This window comes from Plectropomus leopardus, chromosome 21 (genome assembly GCF_008729295.1).
Source record: "Plectropomus leopardus isolate mb chromosome 21, YSFRI_Pleo_2.0, whole genome shotgun sequence".
NCBI classification, from domain to species: Eukaryota; Metazoa; Chordata; class Actinopteri; order Perciformes; family Serranidae; genus Plectropomus; species Plectropomus leopardus.
Genome location: NC_056483.1, coordinates 9,493,779 through 9,514,394, shown reverse-complemented (window position 1 = coordinate 9,514,394; position 20,616 = coordinate 9,493,779). Strand labels below are relative to the sequence as shown.

The 20,616-nt window shown below is 42.3% G+C and overlaps 2 protein-coding genes across 3 annotated transcripts in view; one reads left to right on the top strand and one right to left on the bottom strand.

Annotated features, from left to right (window-relative positions):
• Positions 1-14,720, top strand: part of nck1b (NCK adaptor protein 1b) — a 30,728-nt gene extending 16,008 nt beyond the window's left edge. The window contains exons 3-5 of one of the 2 annotated variants that reach the window (XM_042510787.1): positions 734-974; positions 12,623-13,377; positions 13,917-14,720. In XM_042510787.1, coding sequence (XP_042366721.1) covers positions 749-974; positions 12,623-13,377; positions 13,917-14,117 — 1,182 coding nt within the window. In that variant the 5' untranslated portion in view covers positions 734-748 and the 3' untranslated portion in view covers positions 14,118-14,720. Of the gene's footprint in view, positions 1-733; positions 975-4,790; positions 4,891-12,622; positions 13,378-13,916 lie in introns of those variants that run through there. The other variant, XM_042510788.1, reaches the window with a different exon arrangement.
• Positions 14,721-16,507: 1,787 nt separating this feature from the next.
• LOC121960899 (D-beta-hydroxybutyrate dehydrogenase, mitochondrial-like) lies at positions 16,508-20,376 on the bottom strand (the record flags this gene model as incomplete). Its single annotated transcript, XM_042510789.1, has 1 exon — positions 16,508-20,376. A coding segment is annotated over one exon (534 nt), but the record flags the coding sequence as incomplete, so codon positions are not given.
• Positions 20,377-20,616: the final 240 nt, after the last annotated feature.

The window sequence follows — 20,616 nt, the reverse complement described above, 5'->3', positions numbered from 1 at the left end:
ATTCCCTAGTTATGTTGACTGAATGCATGTTGATGTATTATTATTGCAAAAGAGCAAGAAAAAAATGTCAGCATTGCTCCCCACCTCTGCTTACCAATTTCCTGGGGGAAACCCAGTGTTGTTTTACTACAACAGAAACTGTGCCATTGTGTTGTCTTCATCATTCTGGTGGTAGAAATTGAGGCTAACTATATTACTGCTACTACTGCTGCTTATAATACCACTGGCCCAGATTCTATTATATAAAAGATATTTTCTCTGTCTGTGTCACAGTACTGTGACCGCTGCTCATAAACAAAATAAAATAAAAAAAACCCACAGAAAACAGAGGTGGATATGTATCCATAGGAGATGCACCAAATTCAAGTGAAGGAGAACCTTATTTTAAGTCTCATTTTGATGCAAAAATAGTACATTGGCCGCAATGTAGCACAACATTTAAGTAAGTGTTATTTTAGCAGTGTTTTGTTTTTGTTTTTTTTTTTTAATTCAAATGTAAAACTGCAATAAAAATATTTTTTCCTCCCAAACAATAAATAAGCATGAGAAATGATCACGATCTTAATTTTGATCAAAATAATCATGATTATCATGTTGGCCATAATTGTGCAACCCTAACACAAGCAGCCCTGAGCATTTTTTTCCAGTAGTGTGGAAATATGATGGGTTGAGTCAGACCTATCTCTAGTGACTAGCCCACTCTGACATATTTTTCTTCTCCTTTCTCTGCCAGTGTACTGAGTGCAAGATGACGGAAGAGGTGATTGTCATCGCCAAGTTCGACTACATGGCCCAGCAGGACCAGGAGCTGGACATCAAGAAAAACGAGCGCCTCTGGCTCCTCGACGACTCCAAGTCCTGGTGGAGGGTTCGAAATGCCACCAACAAAACAGGCTTTGTGCCGTCCAACTACGTGGAGAGGAAAAACAGTGCCAGGAAAGCTTCTATTGTCAAGAATCTCAAAGACACACTTGGTAAAACAAATCACTTTTTCTCCTTTTCTTTGCAAGTGTTACATTCAACAAATGATGAGTTGATAAGCTTTTGCCAGAAACTGTGTGAAGTGTACACTTTCCACAGTCTGTTTGTGAATTTTAGGAGCTCACAAGATTTCAGTGAGCCTACCTCTATGTTTTCTCTCACATCTTTGTGATTAAGACCTCTCTATGTGTCATAGTGTCATACACATTTGGTTATTGCTGTTCATCATAAATGGAGTCATCATTCGGTATCTAGGCCAACGCTACTTCAGTTTTGTTTTTGACCACATTTTGTGGTATCTAGTGTACTGTATAACAGCCCCCACAGGAAGGTGGTCCCAGGCTGATGTCTGATTGGTTGAAATGCTGACAGCTACTTTACTTAGACTGAGGCTTCAGTATCTGTTTCGAGTGTCTGCGGCGTAATGTCTAAAGTACTGTTGCATTTTTCCATGTTATCTTGAAGCATTTGCACAGGTAAGGCAGTAATTTATTTCTATGATTACAGAAGTTTTTTGAGGTCAAGTATAGACACAAACAAAAGTAGACTTTTGGTTTCTGTGGCACAACAAGAAATGTCTTTGTTTTGTGTTGACAAATCTAATATCTTCTGCCATTTTATCACGACTAGAATTGATGCAGCACAGGTGTTGTCTGCTCTGTCAACACAGCAGTAATATTTCTAGGCACTGCCATTTGCCAAGGGCCTCGTACTGCCAGGATCAAGCCAAATGTAACTGCGACTGTGAGCCAAGGTTACCATTTGTCTTTGCGTAATTCTTCTTGATGACAGACGTTCATGTTAATTTGGGATGCACACTCTGACTGCTAGCATCCAGGCTGGAACACAGCCAGATAACCTGGTATTTGTTTTGCCAATGATTCTGCGTTTTCATTATCTCTCCTGTGCGTGCGGTGTGTCTTTAGTTTCTGATGCTTTTCACACTTTAATCTCCAACGCGTTCTGCTCTGCAGGGCATCATTGTCTCAGTTAATAACATAATGGGATAACCATGTTTGTTGGTGTACTTCAGCCATGTTTGTTTGCGGCAGATCCCATTAGATTAAGTTTGTTTGTACACTTGCATTTACTAATGAGACTTAAAGGCACACCAAAACAGGCCTGCACCATATTGATAGTAAATAGTGTTTTTTTTTTATAAAAGCTATGGGTTGTGATATCTGTGTATTACTATTTAGTTAGTGTATTGTAATCTGTGCAGATTTTGATGCTCAATGACAAAGCAGAAGTTGGGACCTGTTGTTTATGGCCCAATTTAGCAAAAACATAACATCAAACCACACTTGTGAGACTGATAAAAGAGGTAGCCTTATCTGCTTTGCTTATTGATGTGGTGATGATGAAGCACCTCTGTGTGGGTTGACCTCCTGCAAGGAAGCCGTGGGCCACAAAGCGGCTTTTCCTTGCACAGAGGGACTGAAAAAATGGGGATGTCATCTATTTGTAACTGTATCACACACTGCTGTGTTTGAGAAACACTTATCTGTTGGACACGTGAACTCTGTCTTCCTGTTAGTAGCAGAGCATGTTTTTTCTTTGTGTGTTTTTTTAAATGTAGTTTTGTGGTTAGAGGAGACTGCTGACATCCGGGCAGCCCTGTGTGCTGAAATATTCTGATGAAAAAATGAAGAACAGGAAGAGGCCGCTTTAGGTTTTTTTACCCCTCTTATGTAGCTAATTTCCTTAAACTTATAGTCATGGTCCTGAGCACACTGACTTTTATTAACATGATGTTTCCTTGTAGTTATTCATTAACTCAAGCTTATACAATGCTTATGTTTTAGTCATTTGTCCTTTAAAGGGACAAATTGCGGATTTTCAACCAGCTTTGTTTTAAAACAGTGTGGGTAGTATGTGTAAAGGAACGGGTAAATTTTCGTCTATCTTACCAGCACCTAGCTCTCCCTGCTTACCTCTCAATTCACCATGTCATACAGCAGTTTCACACTGTTTCTATGGCTGTTTCTTGGACTACAGATTTTACTTTTATATTTTTGTTTGCCTGCAACTGCAAAGAGCATAAAAGTGGAGTGAGAGTGAGCTGCTCTCTCTCTCTCTGCTCTTTTTCAAAACTCAGATCACACTGCAAAGCTAAGCAGTGCAGATCTAATAAAAACTTGGATTCTGTTACTGCATTCCCATTTATCGTCCAAAATGTCTTTAGAAACATATTGTAGTGCATTGTTTAGCTGTTACATGAAAATTTGTGAACAAGAAGCCATATTGTTTCTGCATTGTAAAAACCGAAGCTCAAACTGTAAAACTATGCGGTGCTAATCAAATATAAAAAAAAAAAAAATTAACCAGGATTTTGTTACTGTATTGCCTATTTCTCTCCTGAAATGCCAGAAACATTTTAGTGCCCTATTTAGCTGTAATAGTGAGAGTTTGTGAACAGGAAGTCTGCGCCACACTGCATAGTGAAAACAGAGCCAAAAAAACGGATATAATATGGTAAAACTAGGCAGAGCTGATCAAACCAAGACTCTGTTACCGCATTGCCTCTTTCTTGCCCAAATGTTCTCAGAAGCAAGTTTTAGTGCCCTGTTTAGCTGTAATGAAACAATGCTGTCCAGGACATTCTGGTTGTAGATTTTTTAAAATCTCTTGAGCAAAGTCATTTTCCTCTACGTTCTCTTCATGTAGCACCCTGTAGACGGCCTAGTTTTATAGAAAGACCATCTTTCTAGCAGTGAAATATTTTATAAGTGTGTAGGTTTGTTTGTCTGTCTGTAATATGTAGCGTGTGAGGATGTGTAGTGTGTGCGTCATTAGGTGCTGGTATGTTTTGTCATGCACCACAGCCATGAGCCTCGCAACAACTTCCCACCTGTCACTACATCCATTGATCAAATAACCTCAGGTGAACAGCTGCACGACACACACACACACACACACACACACACACACACACACACACACACACACACACACGTGTCTCACTTACACATAAAGCCAATAAAACAGAGACTAATGTATAACACGAGTTAAGGCTACGCCAAGCCTTGTGAAACTCATGTAATCATAGAAAGCTTGTAAATTCACTTCACCTTCATTTGTCCTATTTTATGATCTCTAAGTAGATTTAAGACATTTTAGCTGGAAGATTGTGGGTGGTTTGTGTTTTTCTTGTACATGTGTGGGAGAAGAATAAGAGAAGCAGCCGGATGACTGCACTTTCATATGTTATGTGGGAGGAAAATGTATCTTTCTTTCTGTTTTTTTTCTTCATTTTGAAACAAGCCAGTTGCTGGGTGTGGAGCGGTGTCATCGTTTGAAAGAATGTGTGAGGGTATGATCTGTCTGCAGATGGCTGTGTTTTGGAGTGTGTGTTGTGTGTGTGTTTGAGGACTCATGTTTCCTGGGTTTGTTGTTAAGTTATAAGTGTGTCTCTACAAACAACTGCAGTCATGTGACACTGAGCACTCAGTGACTCACTCAGCCGTTGCAGCGTCCCCACAGATCCTTTCGGAGTGTATTTCTCAGATCACTTCCCTCTTAGAAAAACCAATCTGCGCCTCAGTGTTGATAAAATAGCTCCTCCACTTTTCCTATATCTCCCTTCTTTCATCTCTTTTTCTTTCTCCGTGTCTGAGCTTCAACCCCCCCTCTCCCTCCCTACTTCTTCCCCTTTCCATGAGGCCTCTGTACTCTGCCTTCCAGAGCTGGATCGGAGGCCTCCCTATCCCGCACTCTCATTGGCTCAATCTGACCACATGGTCACAGAGTGGGCCGCCCTGCTCTGCTATCCGCCCAGCTCGCTGGGTGTTCACATGGAATAACTCTACAGCTGCAGTGGGAAGAGAGCTGGGGCTGGGAAAGAGACAGAGAGAGGGAGAGACAGCGAGCCCAAAATGGACATGGCTAACCTATTCAAACATTTCTTTCGTGAGTTTTTTAAAACTTTTATCGTCTTCTGTAGCTCCTTGTTTGTTATTTTACAAGTGGTTTAGACAAGAGAGCTTTTTTTCTGAAGTTTCTTTTCTCTCTCTGACTGTGCAGGAGTGGTTGTCAGTGTGTTTTTTTTTTTTTTCCCTTTCTTTCATCTTCCCTTTTCTGATTTTTTCCTCTTGGGTTGTAAGTTGGTTTCATCGTCAGGTTAGCCAAATGAATGTGTCATATTTAGAGCAGGCGGAAACTGATTTCTGTGCTAACATGTTGTGCTGGCAAAGAGAGGGAGAGAAGGGTGTCTTAACAGCTTTTTTGAGGCTGTGTCTGTGTGAGCGGCTGCAAAGACTGGGTGGATATGCCTTTCAGAAGCCTTCTGCTGAGCCGAAGCCTGTAATTGCCTCAGCAACCCTTCTCTGTCTCTTTCTTTTAAACACACACACACACACACACACACACACACACACACACACACTCAGTAATCCAACTCCACTTTTTTCTAGCATTTGTCCTAGTGAGTGGGCCACAACTCAGTGGATTACATTATCATGCTTGAAGACCCTCTCTCCACCCTGTTTAGGAGTATCTCAAGACATAGCTAAAGTCTGTTTTCTTTTATGCCACCCTCAGGGCGAGCTCACTAGCTCTGGGAGTCCCCCCCCCCCACTCCATCCCTCCACCCCACCGCTAGTCATGAGCTACAGTTGAAGGGACGCGGGGTGCTCATGTAGAACACTGTAGTCATTGTGCCGAGAGGAGGACGGGGTCTTTACTGATTGATGGGACCCGGGCGCCCATCTCCCGCACCTCGCTCGGTTATCAGAGGAATGTCACTGCCCCGACAGCTCCGTGGGCTCGTGGATACTTTACAGTCATGCTGACACACTTTTTCAAAAGGCCCTGGCACACACCCATGTTGTAATCTCACCTTGTAACTGCTGAGTGGTATCTCCTGTCTTTGCCTATCTTCCCTGCGTGTGTGTGTGTGTGTGTGTGTGCGCGCGTGTGTGCGTGTGCGTGCACGCGTCGCTTGTAAAGAATCCAGAGTGTGTAAAGGGGCTCCGGAGAACATAGAGATGAGCTAACAAACCTTTTGCTTGTGTAAACTAAGAGCTGCTAGTCTCCTCTCTCTCTTTCTTTCCCCTCCCTCTGTTTTCCTGTTTCTCAGCCTCCCCAGCGAGCGGAAACTCTAATTTGAGCCACATTTCTTCCTGAGCGTTGGAGGAGAGCAGGCCAGAGAGGAAGTGAGAAGTTAGAAGGAAGTTGAATCATTGTGCGGGGTCTGTCCGTTTGACTTTCTGGCAGTCTCTGTCCCTCGCTCCCTCTTTCCAACGCCCGCTTCTTTTTCCTCCAAACCGTGGCTCGCTGTTCCCAGACCAGAGGAGCGAAAGACATAATCATAATTAAGAGATTGTTAGTGGAGTCATCAGCGTCACTTAGGATTTAAGAAGTTTTTCTCTCGTAAAGCTGTCCACTCATCGTTGTTTCCCTGTGTCCTCTGCCATTAAGAATTGCTCAACAGGAAGCGAGGGCCTGTTGAAGACTAGAAAACTCAAACATCTACAGCACAGCTCCCCTTGTATTTGTAACATTTGAACCATTTAACGCTTAATTCTGCAGATGTTTAATAAATTATATATTGGGAGTATGTGACAATGCATGAACATATGTCCATATTCCCAGAATAATGTAGCTGAACTTGAGCTATTCACTCAACCTATGCGGCATCGTTAAAGTGAAAAGTTCAACTAAATTATTCCGAGAAAACACATTCACCACTTTATGGGTAAACATTTACGAAGTGAAACAGTTAAATTGTTGAATCTAAACTACATCGTTAAAATGTTACAAATACTCTATAAACTCTATGTAGGACTTTCCAAATAAAATTTTACCTTCTTTTCAGCAAAAATGACAAAAAGAAAAGTTGATGGTTCCAGCGTTTTATATGTGGGGATTTGATGCTTTTCTTTGTAGTATTTAACAGTAAATTAATAGTCTGTGGGTTTTGTTTTTTGGTTGGACAAAAAAGCAGCATTTGAAGACATTTTTATTTAATTTTAGGACATTTTTCAGAAAAAAATAACAATATTATAGGCTTATCAAGGAAATGGTTGTGAAATATGACCATTGTTGTTACAGCCCTTGTCTACAGAATGTCAGCAAATAGCAAAAAAATGTCCATCACCAGTTACCAGAGCCCGTTGTCACATCTTCAAATGTATTTCTCTTTTTGTTTTTGTCAATCAGCACTCATCAACATTAAACGTTTACCATCAGAAATAAATAAGTAAACCAGAAATCATTCCCCATTTGTCACGCTGGTGCCAGTCAAGTTTTGTGCTTTGTCTTGAAAAATAAAATGTCTTTAGGAGATTAATCAAAGGGTTGCAGAATAAATTCCAACAAACTGTTTGAGCTCTTACAGTCTCATTCCCCCACTGAAGGGTAATAACCTCCTGTTAAGAACTGATTTGGTTGTTAGGTAATATGTATCCTAAGTCGTCATTTTTGAAAGCCCATGTCACATCACACCTCAGTACTTGTTTGTCATTAAATGAAATGCAGCACCAAATATCAAATTGTGTAGTACTGAAGGCTGGCATACGTCTTGTAAGTTTTGCCATGTGTGACTGGTCTTTAGACAATATTTTAAAACTCTGGCTTCTTTAAAAAAATGGTTTTGTAGAAAAACTTTCATTAACAGTTGCCTAGTTCATTAATGCTTTTTGTTCGGCTCCTGTCATTAAACTGATTTTTGAAGAGGTCACAAAGGCTAACACTTAACTCTCAGTTTAACTTCCTTACAGTTGCAGCTGCTTCCCACAAATAATTATCTCTCACAATTCAATACATGAAAACAATCAGTGTCATGGCATCTGTTGCTTCACTGGTGTATCACAACGACACAGTCATACAATATGGTATGGAAATGAGGGGAACCCAAGATATAATGTTCTTTAAATGTGGGTCACCAGAGCAGAGGCAAAGAGAAAAAATAGGTCAAGTGAAAAGACTTTCCATAAAGACATTTTTACAGGTAGAAATGCTGCAGCTGGAGTTGGAGAGTGTTGCTGCAGTGATGCAAAGTTACACAAATGTCAATAGCAAGAGTTCATTCTCAGCCAGATTTCAGAAACAGTTAATAACTGCTGGAGTTAATACAACCACCTGTTTGTTTTACTGTTCATAGCTGCTGACAGTAATGCTGCACTGTCCAGAGCTGTAAAAGCCAAATGGAGCACCGTGCCTCCATCACTCCCTCTGCATCACAGAGACTGATGGCTGACTGCTTTTGATGTCTCAGACGGCTGAAGTTGAAAGAGCTTCGCACATTTCCTGTGCAGCCATCACTCAGCTATCTTAGCAGCTTGATTGAACCTGTAGTCTTAAAAGACCCCCAAACCATCGCCACTGAGGAACACGCCAGCTCGCTTTTTTGTGCCTTCCCTTTAGTTAGTTTGACTCACTCTTTCTGACTCCACAAGGTCTCATTACATTTAATGTGTAAGTCTCATACCAGACCATATGGCTGAGGGTTGCTGTTTTGCGTCACATGTGTGGTGAATGCAAACGGCACATTGCCGTCAGAGTTACAACTGCCATGGAGGCACAGAAGTGGACCTTAGGATGTGATAGGGAGTTGAATTTCTAACACAAATTTAGCTCTTAAGTATTTCTCTTTGTTTCACTGCTGCTGAACTTGTCCCATAGATCATGTTATGTTCAAGTACGGGGATGTTCAGACACTGTCAGACAGCCTGACGCGGGGTGTTGTCGTCCACAGAGGAAGAGCCCTGGAATGGAGGGAAGCGGAGGGGTCGAAAGGGCCCTGGCAGACAATGGACAGCCAGCCAGCGTAGGGAGGCCAGAGTTAAAAAACAAAACTAGTTCCTGGCTGTCACTGGCAGCCAAATAAACTCCCCGGCACTTTCTTCTCCTCCCGCCGGGGCACCTCATCTGCAAACAAAAAAGTGAAGTTTTTCGGAGGGGTTTTACATATGCGTGTTAAGGTCTTTGTCATTGTTTGCCGTGATTTACTGCCGTCTGACGCAACACGCTTTCCTTCCTCTGCATCCTTCTCTCAGGAAATGCACAGGAAAAAGCATCTGACGTCGAAACAGAGAAACTCACAGTGCATTTTCAGTCCTCCTCTGTCTTGAAGACATTTCAGAGGTAGCAGTAGAGTGGCGGCATTGTTTGTGGGGGAAGCGTTCATGCGTATCATGCAAAGATCATGCAGTTGGCAATATTCAGGGATGACTTCAAATGAAGCGATGACATTTTGGCGCTGAGAGGAGGCCTGTGCTTCCCACAGATGTGGTGCCGTTGGGGGCGTTAATGTTTTTGGTTTTGGTTTTGATGTTTTTGTTGTGGATCCTTTAAATTAGGGATGGCTATTTTAAGTAATTTCCATATCCAAGTACTTGCATTAAATTATACCCACAAGATATATCTAATACAAGCAGTTGCATTACTACACCCTGTCCCCAAAAAATGTTTTATTAGAAAGCAAAATCTTGATTACTGATGTCCAAAATACTCATGCCCATCCATACTACAATATTTGGGCACAAAATTGACATTATTTAATATTATTATTTACTGTTTAATTCATGTGGTTGTGTTGTGGTAGGGGTGGCAGGTCTGGACCGTGCTGTGGCCTACTGGCAAAATGAACTGTCCCATAATTAAAGATTTCTGGTTTCAGTCCTAATAACAACCAGCGATGTGTCTGTCACAACAACTATGAGTCCTGTCTGAAGTGCTTGACCTCAAGACTGCCCAGTCATTGCAACTATGTAACTTTTAGTATCATATGCAGGGTTTGTGTTGCCTAGAGAACTCGCATCCTTTTAAAAAAAGGTCTAAGTACACTAACATTACAGTTAGACATAGAACTAGCTGAAAATATTGGTATATTTATAATCTAAAGATAATCAGAAATGTCTACTTTACACCTTATACACCTGAAAACTCGTCCTGTCTTTTTGTTTGCAGTCGAATATGTTTCCTTCAGCGTCTTGTCAATACCAGAAAGCCTGCTTGACATGCCTTTTAGAGGTCAGCACATTAAAGGTCCAAAGATTGTCCTCTTAGTTTGGCTTTATTAAACTCACAAACGTGGCTGAAAAACATGGCAGAATATCGAGGACGAGGCAGCCAAAATCGGTTCCCACCAGTTGAGCAGAATGCAGCTGTGTCCACTATTGAAGACAGTGGTCTTACTTTAATGAGCACCACGCTGCGTGCAGTGCAAAACCTTTGTGAGATAAGAGCCTCTGCGAAATTGTAAAAGGAAGCACAAACTCAGTCTTTCGTCGTGGCCACATGAGTGAATTCACAGCAATTAACCTACAGCAGCATGACAGATGGGCCCCTCAGAGAAGCACATGCCCTCAATAACCCTTTATCTCCTCTCAGTATCAAATCCTACCTTTCCCTTTATTACCTCAGCTTAGATTGAGCATCTAGTCAAATGCAGTGGTCCTGAGCTCTGCTTTTTTAATGCAAAGTGTTCGGGTGGTGGTAGCAGGAAGCGGCAAATAAAATCCCTGACGGGGACACTGATAAGGCCTGTGTTACCTGGCCGGGGAGATAAAATATAAGCTCTCAGTTGTCTCTGTCCTCAGCTGGAACTGAAAGATACTTTATTTATGCAGAGTTGACCCCTAACCTTTGTTTGGAGCTAACTAGGTCATTTCCAACTGTGCACTGAACACATTCTGGGGCTTGCACCTGCACGAACATGTTCTTCCTCAACATGTGATATTGTAGATCATTCTGTCTGTCATTTTTGTCTTAATTTTAAATGCCGAAAGGGAATGAGACGTTTGCAAACGTTTGTGTAAACTTCTAATCCAAGGAATTGTGGCCTTCTGTAGTTCAATCTAAATGTAAAATATTGATATATAGATGTTTTGTTTTTGTCTTTTCGCTGCTCTGAGGGATAAGTAGACCTAACCTCCACGTACAGACATCAGCTCTTAACACCATGTCTGGAGTCTGTAGTTACCTACAGTTGTGTGACTAATAACACGGTCTACCTGGAAGCAATTTGACGTTGGAGTCCCGGCACTACCGTGAAATTTGTCTGCACTCCTTGAGTCATGGACACGTTTCAGTAACAATTTATCTGCGGTAAAGCAGATCCAGTATGGCGTTGTGACAAATTAGTCACGTTCCCCGCTCAGAAAACAAACAGACACACACACACACATGCACACACACACACACACCATCCTCGCAGCCTTATCCTGCAGGCTACACCCTACCTTCCTGTATAATTTCACCCAGCTGACTTTTGATTATGCAAGCAATAGCCGTGCAAACGTAATCAGAAATGGTGTCACTACTTCTCGCTGCGTCTGGCAGCAGTGTCTGTCTGAGCTTCGGTCAGGTTTGCTTGCATCATCAGTTAGATCTGTGATAATAACAGTGATGTTGCTTTTGAAAGTAATGTACAGACAGACGAAGCTGTGAGTGTATGAGCTGCTTTTTAGTATCTCGGAAAGTTGGAAGAAGGTGTGATCTTGCCACTGCTAGCCGCACATGTGTTTCATACAGCATGCCAGGCTGCCAAGTGGAAATTCTTGTCTAGTAAGACGATGACCACAGGCCTGCCAACGCTCGGCCTCCAGGCTCTCTAACCCAGGAAAAGGCTAAAGGACCTGGTAATCCCCCTTCTGTTAGCCTCTGGGCTGTTTAGAGATGCCAAGAGGTCGACTGCATGTATGATAAAATTCACCATGTGCTCAATCCCTGTGTGACTTGCTGACATTTAGCCTGCAAACCAAAAGGAAAAGCTCATCTGCTGCTAAACCACAGTTGATAAATTCTTGATAAATATGCCCTTTTTAATCAGCTACGCTAAAGTCAAATGGTCAGCTCAGTGGGGTGCTTGGAGCATGATTGGAAAGTTTTTGAGGATGGAAAGCTAGAAGAGAGGAGAGCGCTGGCCGAAGTGGGACGGAGTTTCCAGCTGCTGTGCGAGCACGGCCGCAGGTGTCGGGGCGGCTGAGGTGATTAGTGCAATGTGATTAGCAACAATGAAATGTGACTGAGCCTTTTTCCCCGACAGAGTTCAAGGCTAAGTTAGTTTGTTCATTTCACTGTTAGGTAGCAGTACTATGATAAACCAGTGAAGATATTTTAGTCTCCACAGGATTTATAGTCTACGCCAAAACAAGTTTTCATCCCACTCTGATTTTCTTTTTTTTTTTTTTTTTAAACCACACCGGCGTTGCTTTTTTGTTTCCTCAGCAGCCAGACCTAATCCCCAAGAATGTATCTGGATTTGGAGTGTGGGGGGGTTAGGCCACTGTAAATGCAGAAAAGGAATGATTTTAGCTCTACTTACCCACCCTCCCTCTATTTCAGTACAGTCCCTAATGCTTATTATCGCTGCCTGGTATTTGTCTGGGATTTTTACTCCTCCCTTAAATTTTCAGAGGTGTTTTTGAATGGTGTGTGTGTGTGTGTGTGTGTGTGTGTGTGTGTGTGTTTTTTTTCTGTTGAGACTTGTTCCACATTAGCAGAAGGGATGTGAAAATGTGAATTCCAGAGACGTGCTTTTTAGTAAAATGGTGACTTTTAAGTTTTAATTTACACAAAAGCCCTGCAGGCCTGTGTGCCTCCTCATTAAGCCTCTGACCTCATTCGCTGGACTTGAATGAATATAATGATGATATCTCTTTAAACTCCTGCACCTTTCCTTGATTATTTTCCTCAGGAATTGGGAAGGTGAAGAGCAGAAAGGGGGGGATGAGAGACACAGCCTCCAACGCAGACACAGACATGTATGCAGATAACGGCGAGCGGCTGTACGACCTCAACCTGCCAGCCCTGGTCAAGTTTAGCTACACAGCCGAGCGCGAGGACGAGCTGTCTCTGGTGAAAGGCACGCGGGTGGTGGTGATGGAAAAGTGCAGCGACGGCTGGTGGCGCGGCAGTTACAACGGACGGTCTGGCTGGTTTCCGTCCAACTACGTGACGGAGGACGTGGATGGGACGGCGGGGGGAGGGGGCATGGGTGGAGTGGGAGACCCGGCGGGATCGCTAACGGAGAAGCTGGCGGCTGTAGTGAACAGCACCACGAACGGGAACAGAGTGCTGCACACGGTTCAGGCGCTCTATCCTTTCAGCTCAGGCAACGACGAGGAGCTGAACTTTGAGAAAGGCGAGGTGATGGAGGTGGTGGAGAAGCCTGAGAACGATCCGGAGTGGTGGAAGTGTCGCAAAGCAGATGGACAGCTGGGCTTGGTGCCTAAAAACTACGTCACCGTGCTGGACTCCACCTCCCATAAGCCCGCAGCGGGGCCTGCCGGGCCACCCACACCTGACTGTGACTACATCTCGCCCTCGGGCAGCGGGCGCTTCGCGGGGAAGGAGTGGTACTACGGAAAGGTGACGCGCCACCAGGCGGAGGTAGCCCTCAACCAGAGAGGCATAGAGGGAGACTTCCTCATCCGAGACAGCGAGTCATCGGTCAGTAGATCTCACTTGTTCACTGTACCATCAGTAGGTGCCTTTCAATCCATCTCTTTTCATACGCGTTTTCATTTTCATTGCCAAAACATAAAAAAAAATAAACTTAAAACATCGCTTAAAATCTTAAAGCTTGGGGAAGGTGTAAAAGTCATATATCGATGAAGGTAAGAACTGAATAACTGAAGAATTTGTGCCACCTGCTGCTTATCTTGATGGACCAACTCACCATATGTACATGACGCACATGTATTCACATTTTCTTTTGCCAATATTCTAAAAAGTCTATAAAAATTTGTGCGACATTTGGATAGAAATCAAGCTACTGATGTGTTGTTCGTGATTTATAACCATTAAGGCCCCCTTATAATGAACTATTTGGGCTGTCAGAGGTTGAAAGCTGACATTTGTCACAGCACTGTGGTAAAATCTTCGGTCAGCATTACAAATCAAATGGTCCTAGATTGCAGTGTGAAGGCACCTTTATTCACAACACCGTCTGAGCACCAATAACCTTGTATTTCCCTTTCTTTTCCCAGCCAAATGATTTCTCCATCTCCCTGAAGGCGCAGAGCAAGAACAAGCATTTCAAAGTGCAGCTGAAGGAAAACCTTTACTGCATTGGACAGCGCAAGTTCAACTCTATGGAAGAGCTTGTTGAACACTACAAAAAGGCCCCAATCTTCACCAGTGAGCAGGGAGACAAACTGTACCTGATCAAGGCCCTGGCCGCCTCCTGATCCCTCTCTGTTACACACACACGCACTTCCACTCAGACACCACACCTAAACATTAACTGCATCCATATATATACATACAGATACTTACGGCAGAACACACACTAACATTTAAACTCCAAGCCTGAGGACTTAACACATCATCAGGACTTCAATGCCCGATTTGTGAGCATTCCAAGAGGAGGTATGGAAAAGACATGGGAGACACAGACGAATGGGAGGGGGGAGACGAAAGACTATGGACTCCTGAGAGTTGACTACAGACCTCTTGGTCGCCTATTTTAAATTATCCAGATGTGTTAGGTCATAGGCAATGCCATGTATTTCCACCTTGATATCTATTAGAGTTGCATTTAGTTTCCTTTTTTTTTTGTTTTTGTTGATAATATATAATCTTTTTAACAGTTTCTTTTTTTTTTTAAATTTGATTTTTAACCGTATCCAACAAGAAAAATCACCCATTTTTCAGATGATAGCAAACTAGCCTACTAGCGGTCCACATTTCAACTCATTTTTGTGTCGTCTGTCTTAATTCGTTCTATTGTGGACACACTAATCCACAACTTCTGCTAACTCTGCTAAATCATGAATAAAAATTTAAGTGACCAAAATATATTTATTGATACAGACCTGTTAGGATCATGGTGGTAGAGATGGAAATATTGCATCTGAGGATTTGGAGGATTCCTCTTCTTGTGCAAAGTCAAACTAGTTGTTTGTGCAACCGAACTGCTTGTCTCACATATTGCTGTATCCATATCATGTGAATGTTACAAAGCTGCGGCATCACAGACCGTGTGACTTTGCATGTGTGCATGCAAACAGAAAAGTGTCCTCACACCTTCACTGTTATCTCCCGAAAGAGTGATAGGCAGTCTGCGTGAGTGATGGCGAGTTTATCCGTGTGTCTAGAGGTCGCGAAGAGTCGGAAAGCAGTTTCCCTCACAGTCTGGAGATTTTGTCAGAGCTGAGCAGACCCCAACAGCTGACGCGTCGTCTCGGTGTTGCCAAAGGGGACGTTTCTCTAGAGACGAGGAAGATGAGGGCAGCGGGGTGGGTGCATGTTGACAGCAGTGTAGCTTCCAAACACCCGTCAGCTATGTGGAGCTGGAAGGGGAAATGGAGGACCAGTTCAGGCAGGATGATGTCACCGCTCCTGAATTAGTGATCACTGGAGGGAGTGGAGGAGTTTAGGGGTCACCCAGGGGTCATTTTGTGCATATACATCAGGCGAGGAGACGCCCTCTTTCTTAAGAAGGCTGTTTTCAAGGAGAAAATGACTATGTAGAAAAAAAATGCATGATGCTTTCTGTGATATCTGGGCGTTTATTTCCACGGCCAATATGTCTTAAGAAGTCTCCCAGTTTGGGGAATCCAGCTTGTTTTTCTGAAGTCAAAGTCAAGTTAAAGTGCAGTGCATCTAAATGTTTTCGGCAGAACACACGGATTATATTTACAGTGGATGCTATTTGTCGACTGAAAATGGACCAAGTAGTGTTTTGAATGTTGGAGGGGGCAGCTAGAAGCAGCGCCTGCAATCAGAGCCGCAGCGGCCGTTGGCAGGGAGCCGCTCCAGGCAGCGGGCTCAGGGAGATGATGATGATCGCGATGCTTCGCGATGATGAGTTCTCCAGCTGTGGCCAGTTGGACCTGAGTGCAGAGAGAGAGGGAGGGGGGGGTTTCATAGAGGAGGAATGGAAAAATGGACCCTAAAAAACAAAAGCAGTGAAGTAGGATCTAGGGAGGAGACTTAGAGAATGTGTTCCACAGAATAAAGTATCTGGATTACCGCTCCCAGCCTTATACGGGTGGGGAAATGAACGCAGGCCAACGCTGATGTATCATAGTGGAGAATAAAGGATTTCTGATGGGAGGGCTTTTAGAGGTCTAATTAATCCAAGCATGAAAGAGTCAGTCGTGTCACAAAGAACACAAAACTTGGGTGTGAACCTCTATTTCCCGCTTTATTCCCCAGGTGATTGACAGAGCTATTACTACAAGAGCTGTGAGTTTCTTTTCTCAGTTTTTGGAGCTGTGGAACAGTCAACTTCTTTTGAGTTTGACTTGTGACGGGTTAAATGGCATGTTCTAATTATGCACCTACAGTAGCAGTTGTGGGTTTATTTAGGTGTTAAATCTTATTAAACATTATGAAAACTACATTCCAGGACTTAAAAAGCTTCTGTCAGGACTCAGAAAGGTCTCGTTGAATACCTAACATGGTTAAAAATGTAAATCGCAGGTTTGTTTGTCAGTATGGCTTGGTTTTTGTTCCTTTTGAGTCCCAGATCTGTAAAAAAAGGAGAACTTTTGTGCCTGTATACCTTTCAATTTTAATTATCCCCTTTTGCTTTCTGTGTTATCTGTCACCAGGTAAGTATTCGGCTCACAGGAATCCCATCACATGTCATTTCTTACACCCAGTCCCTGGTGTTGTTTTTGTGCCATTTCTTCCGACACTTCAGGTGCGATCGTGTTTGCCTGCCCCACAGTAATAACCATCCGCTATCAACAACCCATTTTCTTGTGTGTGTTAAATTTCCTCCCTGACTTCCAGCTCTACAGCATCTGCAATATAACTCAGCATTAAAGTGACAAACGCCAACGCTACGTGCCCCAGTTTGAAGGATTTAGGAGGAGATTTTAAATGTGCCTTCACAGCTTTCTGTCAACCAAAGGTTTAGCGTCCCTTTTTTTTTTTTTCTTCTTCCCACTTCTCTTGTCACCCGTGCGTGCTATTTGGTTAAAGCTTTGCATGTGCGTCAGTCTGATTAGCGAGCGATGCGTCGGGGGGTGTCATCCTTACAGAGAAGGGTGTTTTCTCATTTAGCTCATTTGGCTGAACATGTCTTTTTGTTTTTTCGTCACGCATAAAATGCCCATTAGATGATATTGTGTGTAGTTTCAAGTGACCTTACCTTTGCTGATTTCATCAAGTATAACTCCTTAAGTGAAAAGCGAATGCCTACGTGTACAGTATAAAATATGTGCTGGTGTTCATTCAGAAACATAACCCTCCCAGGTGTGATGTAATCATGACCTGAATCTCATGTACGAGCACCTCAAGTTAACGGCATCACGTATCGTCGGTTGTGAAGAAACTGTCATGGTTTCCAAGGAAATAGTTTTTTATGTCTGTATGTATTTCATATAAGACTAGTGTAAGACATTCACTTTTGCAGTTTAGCCACTTAAATATGTAAAAAAAAAAAAAAAAAAAAAAGAAATCCTCAATACTTAAATGTTTTACTCGATATTGGAAAACAGAACTACAGTATCTCCCTGCATAGATATTGTTATAAACTGGGATCTTTTTTCATTTTACACCAACGGAGGCCGCATGAGCAGAGCCTTGTAGCTGTACAGAAATGGTTTTAAATCTGCTTACACTGAAGTCATTTGTGACGGATATTATCAAGTGATTGTTCATCAAACTATGTTTCAAGAACTACATCGCAGCCGGACATCTCTTTTGCTTCCCGACTGCTTACCAAGCCTGAGATAATCTTGAATCTCCACATTGATTTCTTGATAATATTCCGAACAACTGACCCGTGTTCAACTTTGGTGCTTTTGTGCTGCTTCTTGGTGTCCGTTGTCTCACAGAGCTTTTTTTTTTTTTTTTTTTTTTCTGTATGAGAGAGAGAGTGAAGAAAACAGATCCATGCTGTGGAATGATAAAGGCAGTGCTGTGAAATTTAATGTCATGCTCTTAATACTGTTTTTATGGAGGGGAGATCGTCTTCAGGTGTAATAATTTAGAAGAGTTTATTAGAGTGTTGAAAAGACGTAATAAACGGCATAAAAATGATACGTCTGTTTTTATCCGTCGCAGTGTTTGAATGCTCAAAACTGAGTGTTAAATGTTGGTACTTCCACTTTCATTTTATCTCAGCAGTTTTTTTGTTTGTTTTTTTTAAACTGGAATTCAAAATGGCAATTGACAAAATGTTTTGCAGACTAGGTCTAATGGTTGCCTGTAAGTCCTGACTACATAAAAAACTTGGTCGATTTTTCTCTCTGTGTTTCAGCTTTGCTATAATGTGATTATAATGCAGCTTAAATTGGGACATTAACAATATCTTAAAGACTGCAGATAATTCATGCATGAGGGCAGCCACTGTAGTTTTGTATGACGCATGTACGCCACCTGGTGGCTGTTTGTAACCATACATCTACTAAAACCTCCCAGGCCGATCTCAAAATGCAGAACACCATTGTGTTTTGGTCGCTTTATTTCAAATCACTCTTGAAAAAATGATACTGTGATTGTAACAGTTTCAAAATAAAATGCTCTTTTCATTCACATCATTTTATATTCAGAAAACTTTTCCATTACGGAGGGAGGGAGGGAGGACGGGGAGAACCTTTTTTTGCTCAAGCACGCCCATTAATCACATCAATCAAACTCACTGTCAAAGTAGCACGCAGGGTCTCATGCTGCATGTGAGACAAAGTGGGCTTGTGTTGTCGTTGCGTAACTTTGGGGTGAGTCGAGCCAAATCTCACCACCGCCTTACTGTAGCTGACCACGGTTTGTTCCGGCGAGAACCACAACAGAACAGCAGGAGTCTTCTCTTGAGCTCGACCAGCTTTGGTCTTTGAGCCAGTCGGGGCCCAGAAGATTCCCATAAGGCAAAACATGACAAGCATCAGGGGGAAAAGTCATATGGGGACAAACATCTTTTTTTAAAGGGACAGTTCACCCGAAAATAAAAAACACTCTTTGGGCAGGTACAGTTAAATATTTTGGAAAATTAGTTAATTGCCATTTACCAAGGATCTAGGCTAAAACAACATATTTTCATTATTTTTTTCAATATATGAGCTATAGTTGCGAAAATTGCAGTTTGTGTCTCCTGAGATATATTGCCCATTTAGGTTATAAGTTTAACACTTTCCCCTTTATTGAATAGTTCATATGCCAACTTTTTAAAAACTGTATAAACAATTAATTGGCTACAGCATGGAGTGAGACAGAGACTGTGGAGAATTTACAGGTCACAGCAAGTGATGTCTAGTGTCTGTAAAAAATGCTGTTGGGCATTTGTGGTCCATCATTAGCGCCGCTAGCTTGTTTAATATGTTACATAAATCTTGCTGTGACGCTGAACAGCCTGCAGAGCCCTTTCAGATTTATATGGAAAACAAAATGAATCATCAAATATTCAAAGTGAACAGCCAAATCCGATATGACTGGCACAGTTTTTCCTTTTCTTTTTTTTTTGAGCACCACAAGCCGAGTGCCATCTAGTTTCATTATATTTAGAGAGAAGGCAAATTTCTATGGAAAATATCTCTTTGCATCTCACAGCAAAATAATCTCGTGAGATAAATAGCATGAAATGTAAGAGTAAAAATACGATTTTTTTAAATTTTAGGGTGAACTGTCCTTTTAAGCTAACACCACAACAAGCAACAATGCAGTATTCATAACTACATATATGTCATAGCCCTGCTGACATTCAACACAAAGTAGTTACTACTTATCATGGAATATATCTGTATAGATAAAGTTATGGTTCTTGTAAGACATACAAAAAGCAAAGTGCAATAATTATCTTACAGTTAAGTTTTAAGGCTTGATCAGTGAATGATTTAAAGTGCTGAGGAATAGGTAGCAGAGAGCCCTCTTTAGGGTAAGTCTGTTGATCTGTGTAGCGCTACATAGTTGAATAATATGCTTCTATATGAAACTGAGTGACCCAATTCAGGAACAGCTCCTCTTTTAGAAGTAGAAGAAGTCGGATACGGCGCCAGGCAGATGGGTCATCATCTGAACTCTGATCCACCAATATGGCTCCATGGGGTAGTATCGCGTGTAAGGACGCTTGGACATGATGGCATCAGTGATGTCATCCAGAACAGGGGCGACATCCTTCTGTCCGCTGCTGCAGTAAGAGCGCATCAGAGCCATGTTCTGCTCAAAGTGCGCTCTCCCATAATCCTCCTTCACATGTGAGGGTGCCTCGTTCCACAGCTTATTGGCCGTGCTGGCCACAATGTCTCGGGTCATGATGCCAGTGGCAACGATGAAGTTTCCTGGTTCGATTATGGACACTTTGACTCCCCAGGTCTTCATCTCATAGCGAAGGCAATCAGAAAAAGCTTCCACTCCGTATTTCGACACACAGTAAGGTGACCGCATGGCATTTCCCATCCTCGCGTACATGCTGGCCAGGTTTACAACACGGCCTGCAGAGATAAACGTCACAGAGATGTAGTCAGGCTTGTATGCGCTTTCTGAGAAAATTATATTAAGTTAATAAATTCAAGTGCCTTTGGTCCAGCTTCAAACTCAGAGCCTGTTAAAGGTCCACTGTAGAAACATAGATGTGTAAATGAGGACCAGCCTGCTATGTAGACATAAACGTCTCTCTCTTCAGGTGATTATACACTAAAGAAATATATGTTTACATTGTTAATATTCTATTTCTGCCAATCTCCCAAATACACCAACTAACACACTGGACCTTTAAGGGTACAAATCCAAAGTTCAACT